Source organism: Lottia gigantea (genome assembly GCF_000327385.1).
Source record: "Lottia gigantea unplaced genomic scaffold LOTGIsca_15, whole genome shotgun sequence".
Taxonomy (NCBI): domain Eukaryota; kingdom Metazoa; phylum Mollusca; class Gastropoda; family Lottiidae; genus Lottia; species Lottia gigantea.
In genome coordinates this window covers 1,372,991-1,390,306 of record NW_008707797.1, presented here as the reverse complement: position 1 = coordinate 1,390,306, position 17,316 = coordinate 1,372,991, and the positions used below count along the sequence as shown (strand labels likewise).

At 35.4% G+C, this 17,316-nt stretch overlaps 2 protein-coding genes across 2 annotated transcripts; both read left to right on the top strand.

The window, feature by feature from the left end:
- Positions 1 to 1,447: 1,447 nt before the first annotated feature.
- Positions 1,448 to 15,440, top strand: LOTGIDRAFT_157824 (hypothetical protein; the record flags this gene model as incomplete). The annotated part of the gene is made up of 5 exons (XM_009050419.1): positions 1,448 to 1,526; positions 6,425 to 6,541; positions 10,862 to 11,525; positions 11,807 to 13,757; positions 14,073 to 15,440. 5 exons carry the CDS (start codon positions 1,448 to 1,450, stop codon positions 15,438 to 15,440), a joined length of 4,179 nt encoding a protein of 1,392 aa, XP_009048667.1.
- A 496-nt stretch (positions 15,441 to 15,936) lies between these two features.
- LOTGIDRAFT_157823 (hypothetical protein) lies at positions 15,937 to 17,235 on the top strand (the record flags this gene model as incomplete). Its single annotated transcript, XM_009050418.1, has 1 exon — positions 15,937 to 17,235. The coding sequence occupies one exon, from the start codon at positions 15,937 to 15,939 to the stop codon at positions 17,233 to 17,235; it is 1,299 nt and encodes a 432-aa protein (XP_009048666.1).
- Positions 17,236 to 17,316: the final 81 nt, after the last annotated feature.

Below are 17,316 nucleotides of genomic sequence, written 5' to 3'. Positions count from 1 at the left end.
AAGAGTCTAAGTCCCTTAGCACGTAAATGGAGAACACTGTTTTTGGTCAAATAATTATAGCTAGATAATATAGTAACTGACGTTGTGCCAATCCGCTGGCAAGTTACACATGATAGAGGCAAAATAGATGATTATGTCCGAATCTTTGTACGTTTATTTCATTTTACAAACAAACAATACCATTGTGGTCTGAAGGATGAATCTATATAACTCGTTATTCCCCTTTGGTTCAATTCATTTTGGATATCTTATAAGTGGTGTTTATCAAGGCAGAACCATGCATCAAGTTTGAACTGTTGTCCGCCTCTTAGCAGAGTAATGCTATCCAACAGGCCCGTAACTAGGCGGTGCCCCCCCCCCCCCCCACCTTTTCAAAATTTGAATAAGTTTCTATCTTTGTTAGACCTGTATTACAGATACCCTCGCGGTGGCCCTACTTGGGCTGGATACGGGCCTGCTATCCATGATAGGATTTCGTATAGGACAGAGTATTCATCTATCTAGCTGGGCCTTAATTTAGACCTAGGCCTAGTCTGCCCGGCTTGTGCTTATTTACATGTAGGCCTATGGGTTGACCAGTCCCGTCGTTAGGATGGGGTCCATGGGGACCGGGCCCCAGCAAAACCTTCTTCAGTTCAGCAGAGATTGATTCATGTACAGTGTCTTAGTACAAAATCAGAAAGATAAACATTTTGATACGTTTTTGGTACCTCAAAATTGTCAGAAATGAGTTCTCTCTGGGCCTTTAATTCTTCAAAATCTGAGCCCCAGCGCCAATTCATTCCTGGCGACACTAAATATATAGTCCATATCGGACAGCCCCCAAAAGTATAGTTACCTACCAGAAGGTATATAGGCCTACGGTACGTACGGGATTCAGATGATTAAATAAGTTCTTTCTCTGATCCAATAAGCTGTCTAAATCCTTAAATGGCACAAAAACATAACAGATCTTCTTGTCTTCTTACCGATTTCAAATTTCAAAAAACATCGTCTGCTACAACAAAGCGCGGGAAATTATCGACCTTGATCAAGGTTAAAGATGGCGCCACAATCTGTCAGTTTATGGGTATGAATTGTATTAAATATTTACATATTATATTGAGCCATGCTATTATAACAACGATACAGTTGAGCTGACAAATGGGTCATTGAATTCAAATGGGAATAACAAAGCCGCTGTATGGCCATTAAGTAACAGTGTTATACAGTATGTAGGTGTAAATAGGTAAAGTCGAGCAGATTGGGATGGTATATGAATAAATATATGCGTATTCATAATTTTGATAACGGCCTTGTCTTGCTCTGATATAACGTTTGTGACTAGGATAACGTAACTGTAATGTTCTTGAAGGATTAACACTGTGAGCTCGGATTTATTTCTGTATATTAATACTACAAGGATTACAACTTCAAACTAGGCCTACCGGAGCAGGTGCCCACTGTCATGTCCCAGGTGTATCAACAAGCTCTTCAAAGAGCTCTCAATGCATTATCAACTGCAGAGCAATCAGCTCCAGACACAGGTAAGGCTGAAAATAAGTTACTTTGGGTATATTTGTCATCTTGTTCGACCTGTCAAACCTGAAATTTAAATATTTGCCATAACATCAGTTTAAACTCTGACTACAGTGAGCTCAGGATTGAATTTTATCTGTCAATTAAAAAGATATTCAAATTAAAATATGCAATTGCTTGCCCTTAGTCTCGAATGGCTGAACTACCACAGGGACTAGTTGAACCACAGGCCTCCATCCTTGAGGGGGCCCCACCCTGAAAAAATGCAGGAAAGCATTTTGATATAAGAAATTTCCCAGGGGAGGAACCCCAAACCACTTAAATCCACAGACCCCCACCAGCCCCGTCGTTACGGTGGGGACTGTGGGGGCTGGGCCCCAGCAAAACCCTCTTCAGATCGGCAGAGATTGATTCATTTACAGTGTCTTTGTTCGAAAACAAAAAAATATAGATTTTGATACGTTTTAGCACCTCAAAATTGTCAGAAATAAGTTCTCTGAGCCTTTAATTCTTCAAATTTTCTGAGTACAAAATCCGAGTCCCAGCACCTGTTTGTCTCAGTTGAATTTTGGGGTTGATATTTCAATTCACGTTAAAAGGATTGGCATAATGCAATTGTGGTCAACATTAGTATAGTGTTACAATGAATAAATATAACCTAAATGCTCTTTATAAGATAGTGACAAGCTTACAGAAAACACATTTTTTTTGGAGATTTAGACCCTGAAATATTAAAAATAGCTCTCTTGATTACATTCTTCCAGTAAGCTTATGGGCTACATCTTTTATTACATTTTTAGAGTCACAAAGCTTCATTTTTAATATGATAAGATTCAGACCTGCAAAATCAATGTGTTTGAAGGAAAGACAGTCACTTGATAGTCTTAGGCCTCTAATATTTGATCTCTGTGAAATTTTTAAGAATATTGTAGTGACAATTGTGGGGAATTTGGTCACTAAAAGCCTTAAATCTCTCATAATACAACATGAAGAATATAAAAAATAAAAAAAAAATAATTCAGGTGAAAAAATAGATTCATTCATTTATTCATTCATTCATTCATAAACAAAACTGGTCTTAAACACAGTGTTAACACGATTAACCCCTTGACCTGTATTTTAATAATTAAACACAAGTACATACTTAAAGCGACTGTAAAGAGATTTTATAAACTTTATATAAGTATCAGGAATATTGACAGCATCAAATTGCAACATTCTGTTCTAAAATCTGACGCCTGTGTTTCTTGCTATTCCACTCACAAGTAATCATTAGGGGACGTCGCTACTGCAAAAAATGCAAATAATATCTCAGGGCCTTGGCAATAGTGACGTCATTAAACACTTACTTTTTGTGGAGTTGCAAACACCTACATATATTCGAAATGGGAAATGGTGCAAATCATTGCTATCCTGTGTCCCTGATACACATAAAAAACCTTTTTACCTTCCCTTTAAACCATAGATAAGTTGGTGTGAGGTCAATTAAAAGGGTCAACTCAGGCCCCTCTTTATAGACGTATTAAAATTATTGAGTATTTGACTGAACTATAATTCTATTAAGTTATGAAGGATATTAAGGTTAGTGGTTTTATAAATTTAGAGATTAAAGGTTATGGGATTATCTTTTTTCACCAAAAATGAAATTGAATTCATGATATAAATTAAATGTCCTTATGGATGACAGTGGCGTGCGGTACAGAAAAGTGGTTTGCACCCCCAATTGTACCTCTTTATTTTCAACAAAACTAAATGTCTACCTTTTTTCTCCAAAATATTTGTCAGAATGCACAAAATTAATTCATTTTTTCTCAAATTTTCTTGAGAGAACCCTCTAACATGCTCTATGAGAGACTTGCTATTATGACACTACCACAGAGTAACCTAAATTTGAATTCAGCCTCAGCAGTTGGCCCCCATTGAGTCAGTCTGCCCCTTATTTGTACCCCCAGTCTCGGAAAGCTGGCACCGCTACTGATGGATGATAATGATTTTAATAGATATATGACTGTATTCTATCAAGTTAGATCTACCTGTTAACTAATAGATTTTGATTTGGATAAATATATGTTGATTTTCCCATTGTGATGTAGAATGTGAATTAACTCTTACTACTTGACAGAATATATGGTAATTCCTGCTGTTAATAAAAAGTAAGAGTTTTTTTTCAAGATTTATTAACTGTAATAAAAGTTTAAAACTATTTCTAAAGAAATAGTAAAGTGAAAATAGTAAGTAAAATGAAAAACCGTATTTGAATATTTCAATCTTTCAAAAGATAAGTTACTACAAACATAAGCTTAAGGAAGATCAAAGGGATATCAAAAATCAACTAGCTAACAAATTAGAAACATAACAATTTTATCTAAAACTTGAAAATCCAGTGTTCTATGCATCAAATACAAATTTTATTCATTTGTTTCAACACAGTTTTAAAATTTCAAGACCACATGATGCAAAAATATTTAAAATTCACAAGCACCATTGGTCAGTTGAGATATATTTGAATAAAAATTTGAAATTATTGTTAATAATTGGTGGTAATATTTAAAAACTGTCTGTTCACCTAGTATAAAACTCTTTATGTTAACTGTGGCCAGGTAGAAACTCACCTGTAGAAGACTAGTTAACCTGTTTCTCTCAAGTTTAATGATTCATGTTTAACGAGCTTGTCCTCATTAACTATGTTAATATCAGAATGTGTTTCACCTGTACTTAAACAGGACGGACTTACTACCCAGCTTCATGGTATGTCTCATTTTTCTGATTTACACCTTTTTTGATTTAAAAAATTGTATTTTTTTTTGGTGATTTTTTCTCCTGATTTATGCATTTTTGATGTTGAATTGATCTTCTCAAATTTGTTCATTGAGAAATTTGTCTCACCCTTCTTATTTATTGTATTAGTATGATACAAGCTGTATGTGTCTGCAAAAGTTAGAGCCGTAATGTTGTGTGGAAAATGCTTTTTTAGGAGAATAACATCAGTTCAAAGTGATGTCTGCATTGATGTCAATTTGAGGCTGCTTATGTTTTAGGATTGTCAATCAGGCATCCCTTTCAGAGAGTCCACAATGTTTATTCGGCAAGCTTATCAATGAAAATATTTTTCTCACTATTAAGATTAATTGATTTATGGTGTTTAATAGATCAGCTTTATAACTTTATCGTACCCTGAATTATCAGTTTAAATATACACCACTTGACACCAATATCATATCTACATTAGAAGATTACACCCTCTAGGTTGACTTACCTCCATTTTGTTCTCCATTGGAAATTTAACATTTTTCTTTCTATACTATACCATTGCCTATTCCCAAGTGTATGTTTTTTCCTTATGGAAGATTGTGTGACTGATCTCTTGTCATCCGCAAAATTGAGTTGACTTGCAGGCCTACAAAAACATATACTTTATATCAATGAAAAATTTCCCTCATTGCATACATCATTTATTGAGATTATTTATTTGTCAACTCAGAATCTCCTTTGTATAGGTCACAAGTTTAGCGGAAATGTTTTGGTATATTTATTATTGACCCGAATATTGTTAATCCCATTGACTAATCCTGAACATGGCCGAGTAGATTATAATAGATTATCATTCAAGAGTAGGGATTAGTAAATCTAGCCTGAAATCTTATTATTTGTGTCAGATAAGCATAATATGATAACTAAAATCTTGTTTTGGTTTTGTTGTGCTAATTTGAAGACAATTTATGTTATACTACTCCTTGGTTTTATAAATTGTCAGAAGTAATATACCTTATAATTGTGTTCTGTTATTTATAATGAAAAAATGTCTCTATTAGAGGAAAAAAGAGTCTGTCAATCAGGCATAACAACCATGCTGTGCACTGACAACTTATTTTTCATGTGATGATGACAATGTAAATTGTTCAAACTTTGTATACAATTATTAACTCAGGAGACGTATTCCATAAAATTGCTTTCATTAATGTGATCTCTACCCCTAAATGTCCCTTATTGCTGATTTATTGTTGGTATTAAGTCAACTAGCTATAAAGTGCATTGTTTATTAAATGTGTTTAAATATTTTTTACACCCTCTAGGAACACTCTTGATACATAATTTATCAGTTATATTTTTCTAGTTTCCCAGTCAATCTTTGTTTGTTGGTGTGTAATAGAATTATTATTGATTCAACATGTTTAACATATTGTCTAACAAACACAAGATACTAGACTTGCATCTTTCAGTAGTTCATCAAGAACCCAATGCTATATTGAATACCACCAGGCTTTGAATTCTATTATAGAACTTAATTTAAGCTATACGTGTCATTTTTCAAAACTGAATCTGATGGCTGGTATATTGGTGAAATAATGAAAGTGTATGTCTACTTCCAGGGTTGTTTAATATTGACCCATGGCGTCTATTTGACTGATACACTATGTTTAATGTACTATAATACCATAAGCACTGTCTATTAAAGATATGATTTACTTGGTTAGAATGAACTAATAGTGGTTGCTGTTTGACATGTGAAATCCTGATGACCATGAATAAGTCATCTTTCCTCTTTATTCCAGTCAATCCAGTTGAAAATGGGTACTGAATAAGTCATCTTTCCTCACTGACCCAGCTGTAAATGGGTACTGAATAAGTCATCTTTCTTAACTGACCCAGCTGTGAATGGGTACCAAATAAGTCATTTTTCCTCACTGACCCAGCTGTAAATGGGTACTGAATAAGTCATCTGGCCTAACTAACCCAGCTGTAAATCGGTACTGAATAAGTCATCTTTCCTAACTGACCCAGCTGTAAATGGGTACTGAATAAGTCATCTTTCCTAACTGACCCAGCTGTGAATGGGTACCAAATAAGTCATCTTTCCTCATCGGTGAATGGGTAAGAAATAAGTCATCTGGCCTCATTATTCCAGCTGTAAATCCAAAAGAGTCTGAAGGCAAGATATTTGGTCTAGGACAAGCTGATAGACAGGATTATCATGAGACTAAGTTCCATTTAACATCAATGTCAAGAGGTTTGGCCATGACCAGTAGGTCATCCTAGTGAGCCTTAGTTCTGCTTTATAATTGTCTTATGAAAACTACATCAGATTCCTAGCACACTATAATAAATAATGTTTGTATAACTAGTTACATAACTGCCATCTTGAGATTTATTACTATATGTATTTTATATAAACATCTTCTAACCTCAAACATATTCTGACACTTGTTGGTAAAACCATGACACTGTTTATTATATAATTTGTCAGTTATTCCTAGTCTGTGAATCTAAAGAGTAGGAAGTCTTGTGATATTTATAGTGGATTTGAATGACAGTTTAATAAAACATGGATAAACAAGGTACATTTCTTTACTATAAGTTTTAGTACACGAGACAGAAATGCTGACATTGTCTTTGTCATTCAATCAGAACATAATAACCAAGTTTATAATGTTCGTTAATTTTGTTGATTTGGCAGAGAGTCTGCATTGTTTTAACTGTGTATTTATGTTCGCAGTCATTTCTGAAAGTTAGCTATTAATGTTTGTTAAATTTATTTGGGGTTGTCTATTTAGATGAGACGCTGAATGTTTAAATAAACATTGATATTAATTCATTCATTGTTCTTTTGGAGTGTTCACATGGCTAATAATTGTATGATTAATGTATAAATCATTAAGAGATTGTAGTAGATGTAAAATTATGTTAATAAGCAGATAAAGTGATGTATAATAAGTGGTATAACAAGGCACACCCTAAACCTCAGATTACCTTGTTTACTTTACAAATAAGGTAGTTTGAAACAAGGCTAGATGTTGTACCTTTTATTTGGTTAGAAACATCTTCTATTCTGCATAATAAATACTTTACTAAAGCAAGTTGTACATAGTTAGATATGGTTTTATATCCTAGTTTTCTACTCTTAATTAGGCTCATGAAAATGACTTTTTGGTTCTACTTTTCTGTTGCTGTGTAAGCTCATAAACAAGTTTTGTCTCTTACTTTTTCCTGTTCCTGACAACGTTCTTGAACAAAGATAGTTACTGTATATACTTTTATTTCAGCAACGTTACAAATTTATTTTATAAAATATTTTATCACCTTAGATGTTTTTCGTTTTTTACGATTCACAATTTCTCACGGTTCACGAACAATATATAAAAATAATAAAAAACAAATTTACATATGTCTATATTTTATATTTTTATGACTAGTGTTTTATTTTGTCATGTTTTTAGATGTTGAACTTAAACAGTTTTTACAAATCAGGTTTTGATTGAGCTATAAATTTTAAATCGTAAAGGGAAATAGTTGTTGAAATATTTCAACTATCTGTAGAACTTTTTGAAGTAAAATTCTGGAATATAGTTAGGCGTCAATTAAATAAACTTGATCGTAACTGGTGTAAATTTTGAGTCTAAGTTTCTACACTATGTTTATCTCTTGTATAAATCACATCCTTGATAATGTCACTATTTTTTTTCAACTCCTAGGTCTTGGCCTCACTTCTGATAAAATCTTCAGATAGTTGAGATTTTTAATATGTGAATTTTCACACTGAGATTAGTATTTGATGTTCATATGTATGTGAAAAATGAGAGTCGGATCTTTAGTTTTAAAAGAGCAACACATGAAGTTGATAATACAAAACCCACGTAATTTACATGGTTTAAGTTTAATATATTTTTGACCTGCTATTTTACTGTCTCCATGTCATTGCATATTTTAACTCAATTTTACAAACTAATTGTAGTTTTATAGGTCAAATTGACAATTTAACGCTTGGATGTTCGCTTCTTGCACAAATTTACAAACTGTATATAATATATTTTACAGAGTGTGGGCAGGCTTCAAAATAACAAAAATTGAAAAAAATCACATCTTTCGTTAGGCACATATTCATCTATTTCTGTTTATATCTTAAAGTCACTCTTGGTTTTTACCGTGTGATACAGGCTGTGCACGTTAAAGATCCCTTCTTAAATTGGAAATGAAATGAAATAGAGTAGTCAAATGCCACTGTCCTGACAAAATTTCCCTCATGCTGTTGTCCGTCTTCATTAGTCCACTAGGTGCAGAAAAGTAGGACGTAAAACTCTACTCGTTTTATTTCATTTCCTTTCAACTATAGAGAGAGTAATTCTAGTTTTATAACTTTTGTCCAAGACATTATGAATTTCAAATTTTTGTCACCATAACATTTAATTGATAACTTTGCTCTTAGACTATGATATAGTGAATATAGTAAGTAAAAAATATGCAAAGAACCCTGTCACTAAACTATGACAGGAAAACACCTGTTTAGTGAACAAGCTACTCATAACTCATTTCCGTTTACAGCAAGACAAAAAAATCACCATATATTGAATACCGGAATTATTTTACAACATATTTTATTTTGAAATAAAGAAAAGGACTAGAACTATTACCTATAAAGATATATTGTATATTGTAACTATGAATGACTGTACAAGACCCTTGATATTATAAATACAATCCTTATATAGTAGGCAGACGACCCCCTTTCATTCATAAACAACAGTATTATGGGCCCATGTTGACAAATGGAATACTTTTACACCTACTGAAGTAACCCAGATTTTATATAAATAGAGCCATCATTGATATACTCTTATCCTCTACCCTGTAAACTTCTTCAATAAAAACCTCTCTTTATTAAAAGGTGATCAAGTGTAAAAATTATCTGATGCAGAAAAGATTGAGGCTTTAATGACATTTTAATTTTCAATTCAATATTTATTTTTTGGCAAATGAGGTTTGGGTTGGGATTGATATAAGATGGCTATGACATCATAAAGACTTAGATATTCTTGGTGATATTATGATCAGTTTTCATTTATCTATCCTATCCTATAATACAATTGTTTCCTTCATAAGTTGTTTATTCATTCTATTGTGTCAAAAACAGCTTAACTGTTCATTCATTCATTCATTCATTTCATTATTTATTTATTCATTCATTCATTCATTCATTCATTCATTCATTCTTTATTCCTTTGGTTAGTTTTTCATTCATTCATTCATTCATTTCATTATTTATTTATTCATTCATTCATTCATTCATTCATTCTTTATTCCTTTGGTTAGTTTTTCATTCATTCATTTAACCATTCATTCATTTAACCATTCATTCATTCATTTGGCCTTCAAACGATTAAAAAATTATTAGGAATATGCACAAACAAATCGCGTACATTTATGAACAACAAGTCCTTAAAATAATATAAATCTCATAGAGAATAGTTTTAAAAAGATAAAACGCCCAACAAAAGAAAATGAAGAGAGTATAGATGATGGATTAAACTCTGACTGTGAGATATCTTTATAAACTTGTCTTCAAAAGAAACTGAACTAGTGTTGAAAAATAACAAGCAGGGATTGTTTATGAAGTGGGCTATTTTTCGCCAGGCTAGCCTGCTGTGTTTGCTGTACGATTTATAAATAGTCATTGAAGCTTTAACAGCTATAAATAGATTGAGAAATGTCAAACCTGTAAAAATATTCATGAAATATTCGCTTTTTTCATTTTTGATTGGGAATGCTGCAACACAGGTTGTATGTTAATGAATAAATTAATAGTTGTGAAGTTTAAAACTTTAAAATGTTTGAGAAAATGTCAAACCTGTAAAATTATTCTTGTAATATTCGTTTATTTCATTTTTGATTAAGGGAATGCTGCAACAAAGGTTGTATGTTAATGAATAAATGAATGCATGGATGAATAAATATATGAATAGATGAATAATTAAATAAGTAAATGAATAAAAGATTCAGGAAAGTTAAACCTCACATTGGAAGTTTTAGCTTCAGAGATTTGTTATTGACACCTTCAATTAATCAGTGAAACAAATCAGAAAATAAGGAAATTCTAATTGGAACCTTCCCACTAATATGACTGTCCTGGCCCTTATTAAAATCACTGCATAGAGCAAGTATTGCCCCCATCTTCCTTATAGCTCAACCAAAAAAAAAACCAATCTCTTCAAATGGAGTATTATAACCATAGATAATTCCTAGAATGGATGAACATTTGTCCTTTATATTCTGCTTGTTTTCTTTTTTCCAATTCATAATTTGGCCATCCTTGGGATTTCGTAGTAGTAGAGGGGTCGCACATGAAGCAGACTATGCTTAACCTTTTCAAAACACCTGATGGTACTTCTCTTTGGAGGTGTCCACTACTATACTACTTTACCCTCGATTTTGGACGAAATTTTGATTAACAGAATTATCTAGTTGTATGGAGTTTTATTTGTATTTATCATCTTTTTTGACTACAGTCTGAACAAATATCATATTCGATAACCAGCTGAATTCTAAATGTTTTCTCATTTTATCGTTTCAGGTTTCTGTACCTCTACTCCAGACAACAGTCGAATCAAAACATCACGAGCGATCGGATATGCTACGGAAACAGAGGACTTGAAACCCAAAAGTGATACGTATTCACAGAATCAATACAATAAACATTTAACCGATAATTACTCATCGAATAATTCGGGTTATCGAGGAAGATATACTACAAAACCTGAAAATAATACAAACACAGATTCCATCAATGACAGAGCTTCCAATGTAAATAGTGGTCATAACTCACGATATTCCAATTCTTCAAACTCTTATTTACATCCAGACAGTTCTAATCGCTATGGTAACTCGTCAAATCAACCAGAGCGTTCTGTATCGCCTACACCTGGATATCGTATTTCGTCCCGATATCGAACTTCGTCACCTAGGCCACAAGCGTCCTTAGATACGTCTTCAGAGACGAAAGAGAACACTGCTCCTGTGTCACCATCTTTACTGGGTTCTGTGGGATATTTAGGACGATACAAACCGAGATATTCATCGAGCAGTGACCAAGGTTCGAACAGCCGACCAGCAACACCTACCAGCCAATCAGCTTCCAGATCTTCCAATGATGCTACCACAAGGGAGACAACTACTAGTCAGAGTAGCGAAGGTAGTCCAGGTTATTCTGGAAGATACCAATATAGATACCCTTCAAGGTAATGAATATTTATATTTTCATTTAAGTATTAATCTTGAAATTTCTTTTTTACATGTAATGGTATCTGATGACTTTTAGATTCAGCTTTTCAAAATAATTCTTCCAATCATTAGCAAGTGCTTCAATGATCAAGTCTAAGCCTTGAATAGTAATGGATTTAAATCAGATTGCTTAATCAATACAGAAGGTCCATATAGATGGTGCATGGTGAACTGAAGACTGTTACAATATGTGTGCTGACCAAACTTGACTTCAAAGATTGGTGTTTTCTATTTCTAGGTCCTATAACTATGGTTCAACTGTAACGTCAAACCAGGAAAACAGCCCAAAGACTGAAACAACTCAAGAAAGTCCAAAACCAGAAGTGACTTCTTCCCAGCCAGTGACGATTTCCACGACGTACAAATACAGATATCCTTCTAGATACAGCCAACAGGAAACAGAATCATCAAAATCAACAGACTCAGGGACAGCTGAGAACAAAAATACCGAGAGGGAAGATACATCAGTTTTTAGATATCCAAACAGATATTCAAGTCAATCAATTGATAATCAGAACAAAAATCAAAAACAAGTTGAACAAAATTCTGAGGATCAAGAGGAGTGGACTACTACCACAGAGACTTACAAAGTCCCTCGCTCTAGCACCAGCAGATCTCAGAACTCTCCAAATCAAACTCCAGCTAGGACATCAAAATCTGAAAACCAAAAAGAAGAATCAAAGACGTCAACAGAGTCTTACAGATATCCATATAGTAGGTCATCTTTCAGATCAACGGAAAATCAAAGCAGACCTTCCGAATCTTCCAAAGAGCTTGAAAGCAAGAAGGAAGAAGAGGAGGGTTGGACAACAACCACCGAAACTTATAAATATCCTAAATCAAAATCTTCAGTAACGTCATCAGAATCTTCAGACACTGCTTCAAGATTTCGATACCCATACACGACTAGGTATAGTTCATCTGGTAATGATGCGAAAGTAGAATCTGAGAAATCTCAAACTGACACCCAAGAACAGGAAACAAAGACCGATGTATCGTCCACCAATTCATATAGATACCCATATTCTTCAAAATATGGTTCATCTTCAACTGAAACAAAAGTAGCTGAACCTGAGCAATCCAAAGTTAAAAGTCCAGAACCTGAAGTCTCAACATCGTATTCCTATCGATCACCCTACAGCAGATTCAGTTCCAGTCAGCCAGTTACTTCCACGCCAATCAAGACTGAAGAAAAACCATCTGAGCAAGAGCAAGAACAGACCAGGAGCAGGTACACATATAAATATCCATCTCGCAACTCAAGTTATGGCAGTTCCTCAACCAACACAGAGGATAAAAAGACTGATGCTTCTGATAAAGAGTCCAATAAAGAATCAGAAGTGAAATCAACGTCATATTCCTACAGATATCCTAGAAGTAGCAGCTCACGCAGTGACGAAACTCCAAAATCTCCCAAAGCTGAGACACAAGCCAGAGAAGATGACAATGTTGTGACTCAAACATACACTTATAAATATCCATCAGGAGCTTACAACTTCAACATTCGTTCCGAACCTTCTAAAAAGTCTCTTGAATCTGAAGAGAAGAAATCAAATTCTGTCCAATCAAAAACTGATACGGAAGAGAACGATCTAGACGAGGAAGTCTTTACTGAAACCGTTTCATACAAGCTTCCTAAATCTTATGGACAACAAGTAGAAAGGTCTCAAGAGAAGATGCCAGAGCCTGAGGCTAAGACATCAAGCTCATATAACTACCAGAAAACATCAAGTAGTCCTGCCACTGAAGACAAGTCAAAGGATCAAAAGAGCTCAGACTCCGAATCAAATTCAAGATACCAGTACAAATATCGCTACCCATCTCGCTCATACAATTTCAAAACTATTTCCCAAACCGAATCTGAAGAGAAATCAGACAACCAAAGAAAAATCAGCACAAACCAAGAATCTGTGCTTCACACAGACACTGTCTCATCCAACAGATCTTCCACTGGCAGTATGAGTAACACAGCATCAATCAGTCGACAAACGTCCCAGACCAAGGAAGTCCTATCACCAGCTTTGGCACCACGATCCCCTGGTTCCAAACACATTGACAAGACTCCTAAGTATATCTTCAGTATGGGATCTAGAACAGTAGCAGAACCACAAGTTCCAAAGTCTGTGGAGCACTCAACTTCCAAAGATGAAAATGAAAATGAAGAACCAATAGTAAAAGAAGAATTGGTGGTAGGTTTTGATATTTTATCTCTACTTCAGTTATAAAAGGAGTTAAAATAATATCAGTTGTTTTGTCCAACAGAAGGAAGTTCAAATATGCACTTCTCTGTTTTTAAGGGCCACTCTTTGAAACTGATAGGACTTATTTCTTAAAAGAGTCGGATTTCTTTTGAGGTCATATTCAGGTTCTATTTACATCATTTAAAAGTTCTTGTAATTCTAAAATACTTGGCCAGAAGTTAACATTCAAATCATCTTTGCTTATGACATTTCTCCTTTGATGCCGCTTGCTTCTATCTAAATACTTTTCTTATATCTTTGCAGGAAGCTGCTGAGCAACCTGAAGAAGAAGAGGAAGATCCAGAGAACTCAATGACAGCTGAGGAATTTCTGGATCTGGCTAAACAGAAACTGGAGGAACTCCATCTAGCTGAGGCTGAAAGACTTTTCATGCGATGCCACCAGAAACTGAATGATGTGCCAGAAAATAACTACCAGAAGCTCATCGAGATTTTTTTCGGATTATCTGAGGTGTGTACGCGTAGAAGCAAACTGAGACGAAAGAGTCCTCTGGAATGGCAATGGCTGTGTGTACATGCTGCTGCTCTTCTAGCTGAAGCTGCAGAACTGTGTGCTCTGGAAGCCAAATCAGAAGATTCAGAGATTGCAGAATTTTACCAAGACAAGAGAGAATTTGCTGAAAATCGTAACAAGTCTTTGGAAGATCTTCTGTGTAGGACTTTATATAATTGGTTAGCAGATGGCTGGAGAGCTATAGATCCAACCAGAGTAGGATCACTCAATGCAATCAGGAAGACCAATATAACCTCTTCCCTGTTCCCAATGTCAAATATGCTTGGATTGAAACCATACCAATCTGGATTCTTGGCTCAAGCACTCAGCATTGAAAGTCTTCATGAGATGCCTTCATCCTTACAAGGCGCTTCATTGGATACCAAATCAAACTGGTTCAGAAGGATTCAGCTGTACTGCTTGAAGAGAATGATCAATAAGAATCGACAAGAGGTGCTGGATGAGGTCCTTCAGTTCTCCAAAGACACCAAGAAAAATGATTCTCAAGATTTGGGATCTGATGATGAAGATGAAGCTAAGGATGAGGAACAACCTCTGGAATCTCATAAGGATTCTAAAGAGGAAACTATTGGTACTGATGCAGAGCATGATGAGGAAGTACATGATGAAGAAGCTAATGCTGAAGAACACCTACAAGTCGTCAATTCACCTCTGTCACAGAAACCAGTGAAGTTAACCATTGCTAAAGTCTTCCATCGAGTTGTTGCCAGATTGATTGAGGAACAGGATTACACCAAGGCTGAGCTTCTTTGTGAGGAAATTTTACAAATTGTAGAACAGATTCAAGATGGAACTATTAGGATGCTGAAATTCAGTGGAGAGCTTCAACAGAACTTGGGCGTCCTGTGCCTCAAACAAGGTGATATTGCTAAAGGAATTGCTTGTTTGGAAGTTGCACTGAACATCTTCCGAGATTTACAAGATGGTGATGCTCATAGAGAAGTTTCCTTGGTTCTTTTGGACATGGGAAATGCGTATGTTGCTTCATCCCTCAGTGAAGATCAACTGTATCAGTCCATAATTGCAGCCATCAGAGTGTTCTTTGAAAAAGAAGCTNTTGTGATGACAGTGATCAAGGGGAAACAACTCCAGAAATGATCAGAAGCAAAAACAAGATCCACCAATGAAAGAGGAAAAGCAAAAGGAAAATATCAACGAAGCCATTCGCTGCTACCAGGAGGCGCTAGAAGTCTTGGAAGTCAATGCTCAGTCAGATTTAGAAACCATCGCTAAAGCTTTGATGAAGCTCGGTGACTGCTACTTCATTCAGACTGAATACTCCAAGGCATTGGATTCTTACGAGAAGGCAGCACCCATGTTCAAAAATGCTAATGTGTTTGGAAAAGATCATTTCTTGCAGCAGGGACATGTAATGCTTATGCTGGGAGTTGCCACCTTCATGCTTCATGTGTATCCACGTGCTGCAACGATTTTTGAAATAGCATACTCTATGGTGAAGCATGCTCATAGATTGGAGATTAACACCTTCCTTCATGCCCTTCTGTTGTCCTTGAGAGGAATAGCGAACTATAAAATGAAAGCGTACCATAAATGTGTATCACTCTGCTACCAGGCGTTCGAGATCTTCTGGAACATGCATGGTGAAGGAGTGGTGAAAGTCTCTCATGAAAGATTCTGGTTGATTTGTCAAAATCTTTACATCCTGGGAAACTCATACAATGTTCTCAATCTTCAACATAAAGCTATCAAATATTTGGACATTGGACGAGCTTTCATGAGAGCAGCAGAAATTGGTGAGAAGAGACAATTTATCAGAATTTTGAACATCCTTGGTGATTGTTATTTTGCTCAGTATGATTATAAGACTGCTCTGGTTTATTATAATGAGGCTCTGGAGATAGGAGAACCAGCTAAGGATGAGGATCATGTGGATGGTGAGGCTGCACCTGAGGATGAGATGAACCAGTCCACAGAGGACATGGCGCTCCACAATCAACTGCTCAGCAAATCAGCCGAAGCTAACATCAGTATGAACCAGTATGAAAACGCCATAGAGTATCTAGAACAGGCCCGAGACATGCAAGACGTGATGGGTGAAGACATAAAGGGGGATTTGGTCAGTACGCTTTATCAGTTGGGACAGATGCACTCCATGGCAGGAGATGTAGATAAGGCAATTGACTCTTATAAAGAAAGTTTAGAAGTGTTCAGGGAACTCCATAACACTCTAGGTCCAGAGATGTGTGTGACTCTTGGTAACCTAGCAACCATGTGTTACGTGAAGGCGTGTATTTGCGAAGATATAGACAGCGAGTTGCAAATGATTTTAGCAGCGGAAGGACATTTCCAAGATGCTTTGAAATTGGAAATGAACCAAAGCGTGTGTGTGAAATATGCAAACTTTTTATACAGTCAAGGTAACTACGAAGATGCTATCATGTATCTGGAAGATGCCTTAAAATCAAAAACTAATTTGCCAGAAATCGTGTACGGTGGACTTGAAAAAGTGACACTTCCAGAAGCTCTGCAGGATGAAGTGGATGCCCAGGAAGAGGTTGAGATGCCCTCTGTGTGCCTCGGACATTTTCTGGAAGTTCTTTCGTATAAAATGTTAGGCAAAACGAGACATTCTGATAGGTGTTTGTTGAAGTTGTTAAAAACTGTATATGACACTGATAGCCCATTTCTGCGTTCCGTGCTGGGTTATGCTTTAATGGAAATGGGACTGTTTGAAGAAGCGGCAGTGAGTTTCCGAGCCGCCTGTGAAATGGATCCTGAGTACCATCTCGCTCTAGATAATTACTGTCTGTGTTTGTGTCTTATGGTTTTGGAATCTCTGAATAGTGCTCTGAAGAATTTTTTCATTCATTATCGAATCTGGTATGATGAAATGAACCCTACTACTCCAACTATTCGTGAACTTGATATGTAGGGTATGAATACAATCGGTTTTCTTCATCTGACATTATGTTATAGTTCTCTAAGGTAGCCTAACTTACTATATTTATAAAAG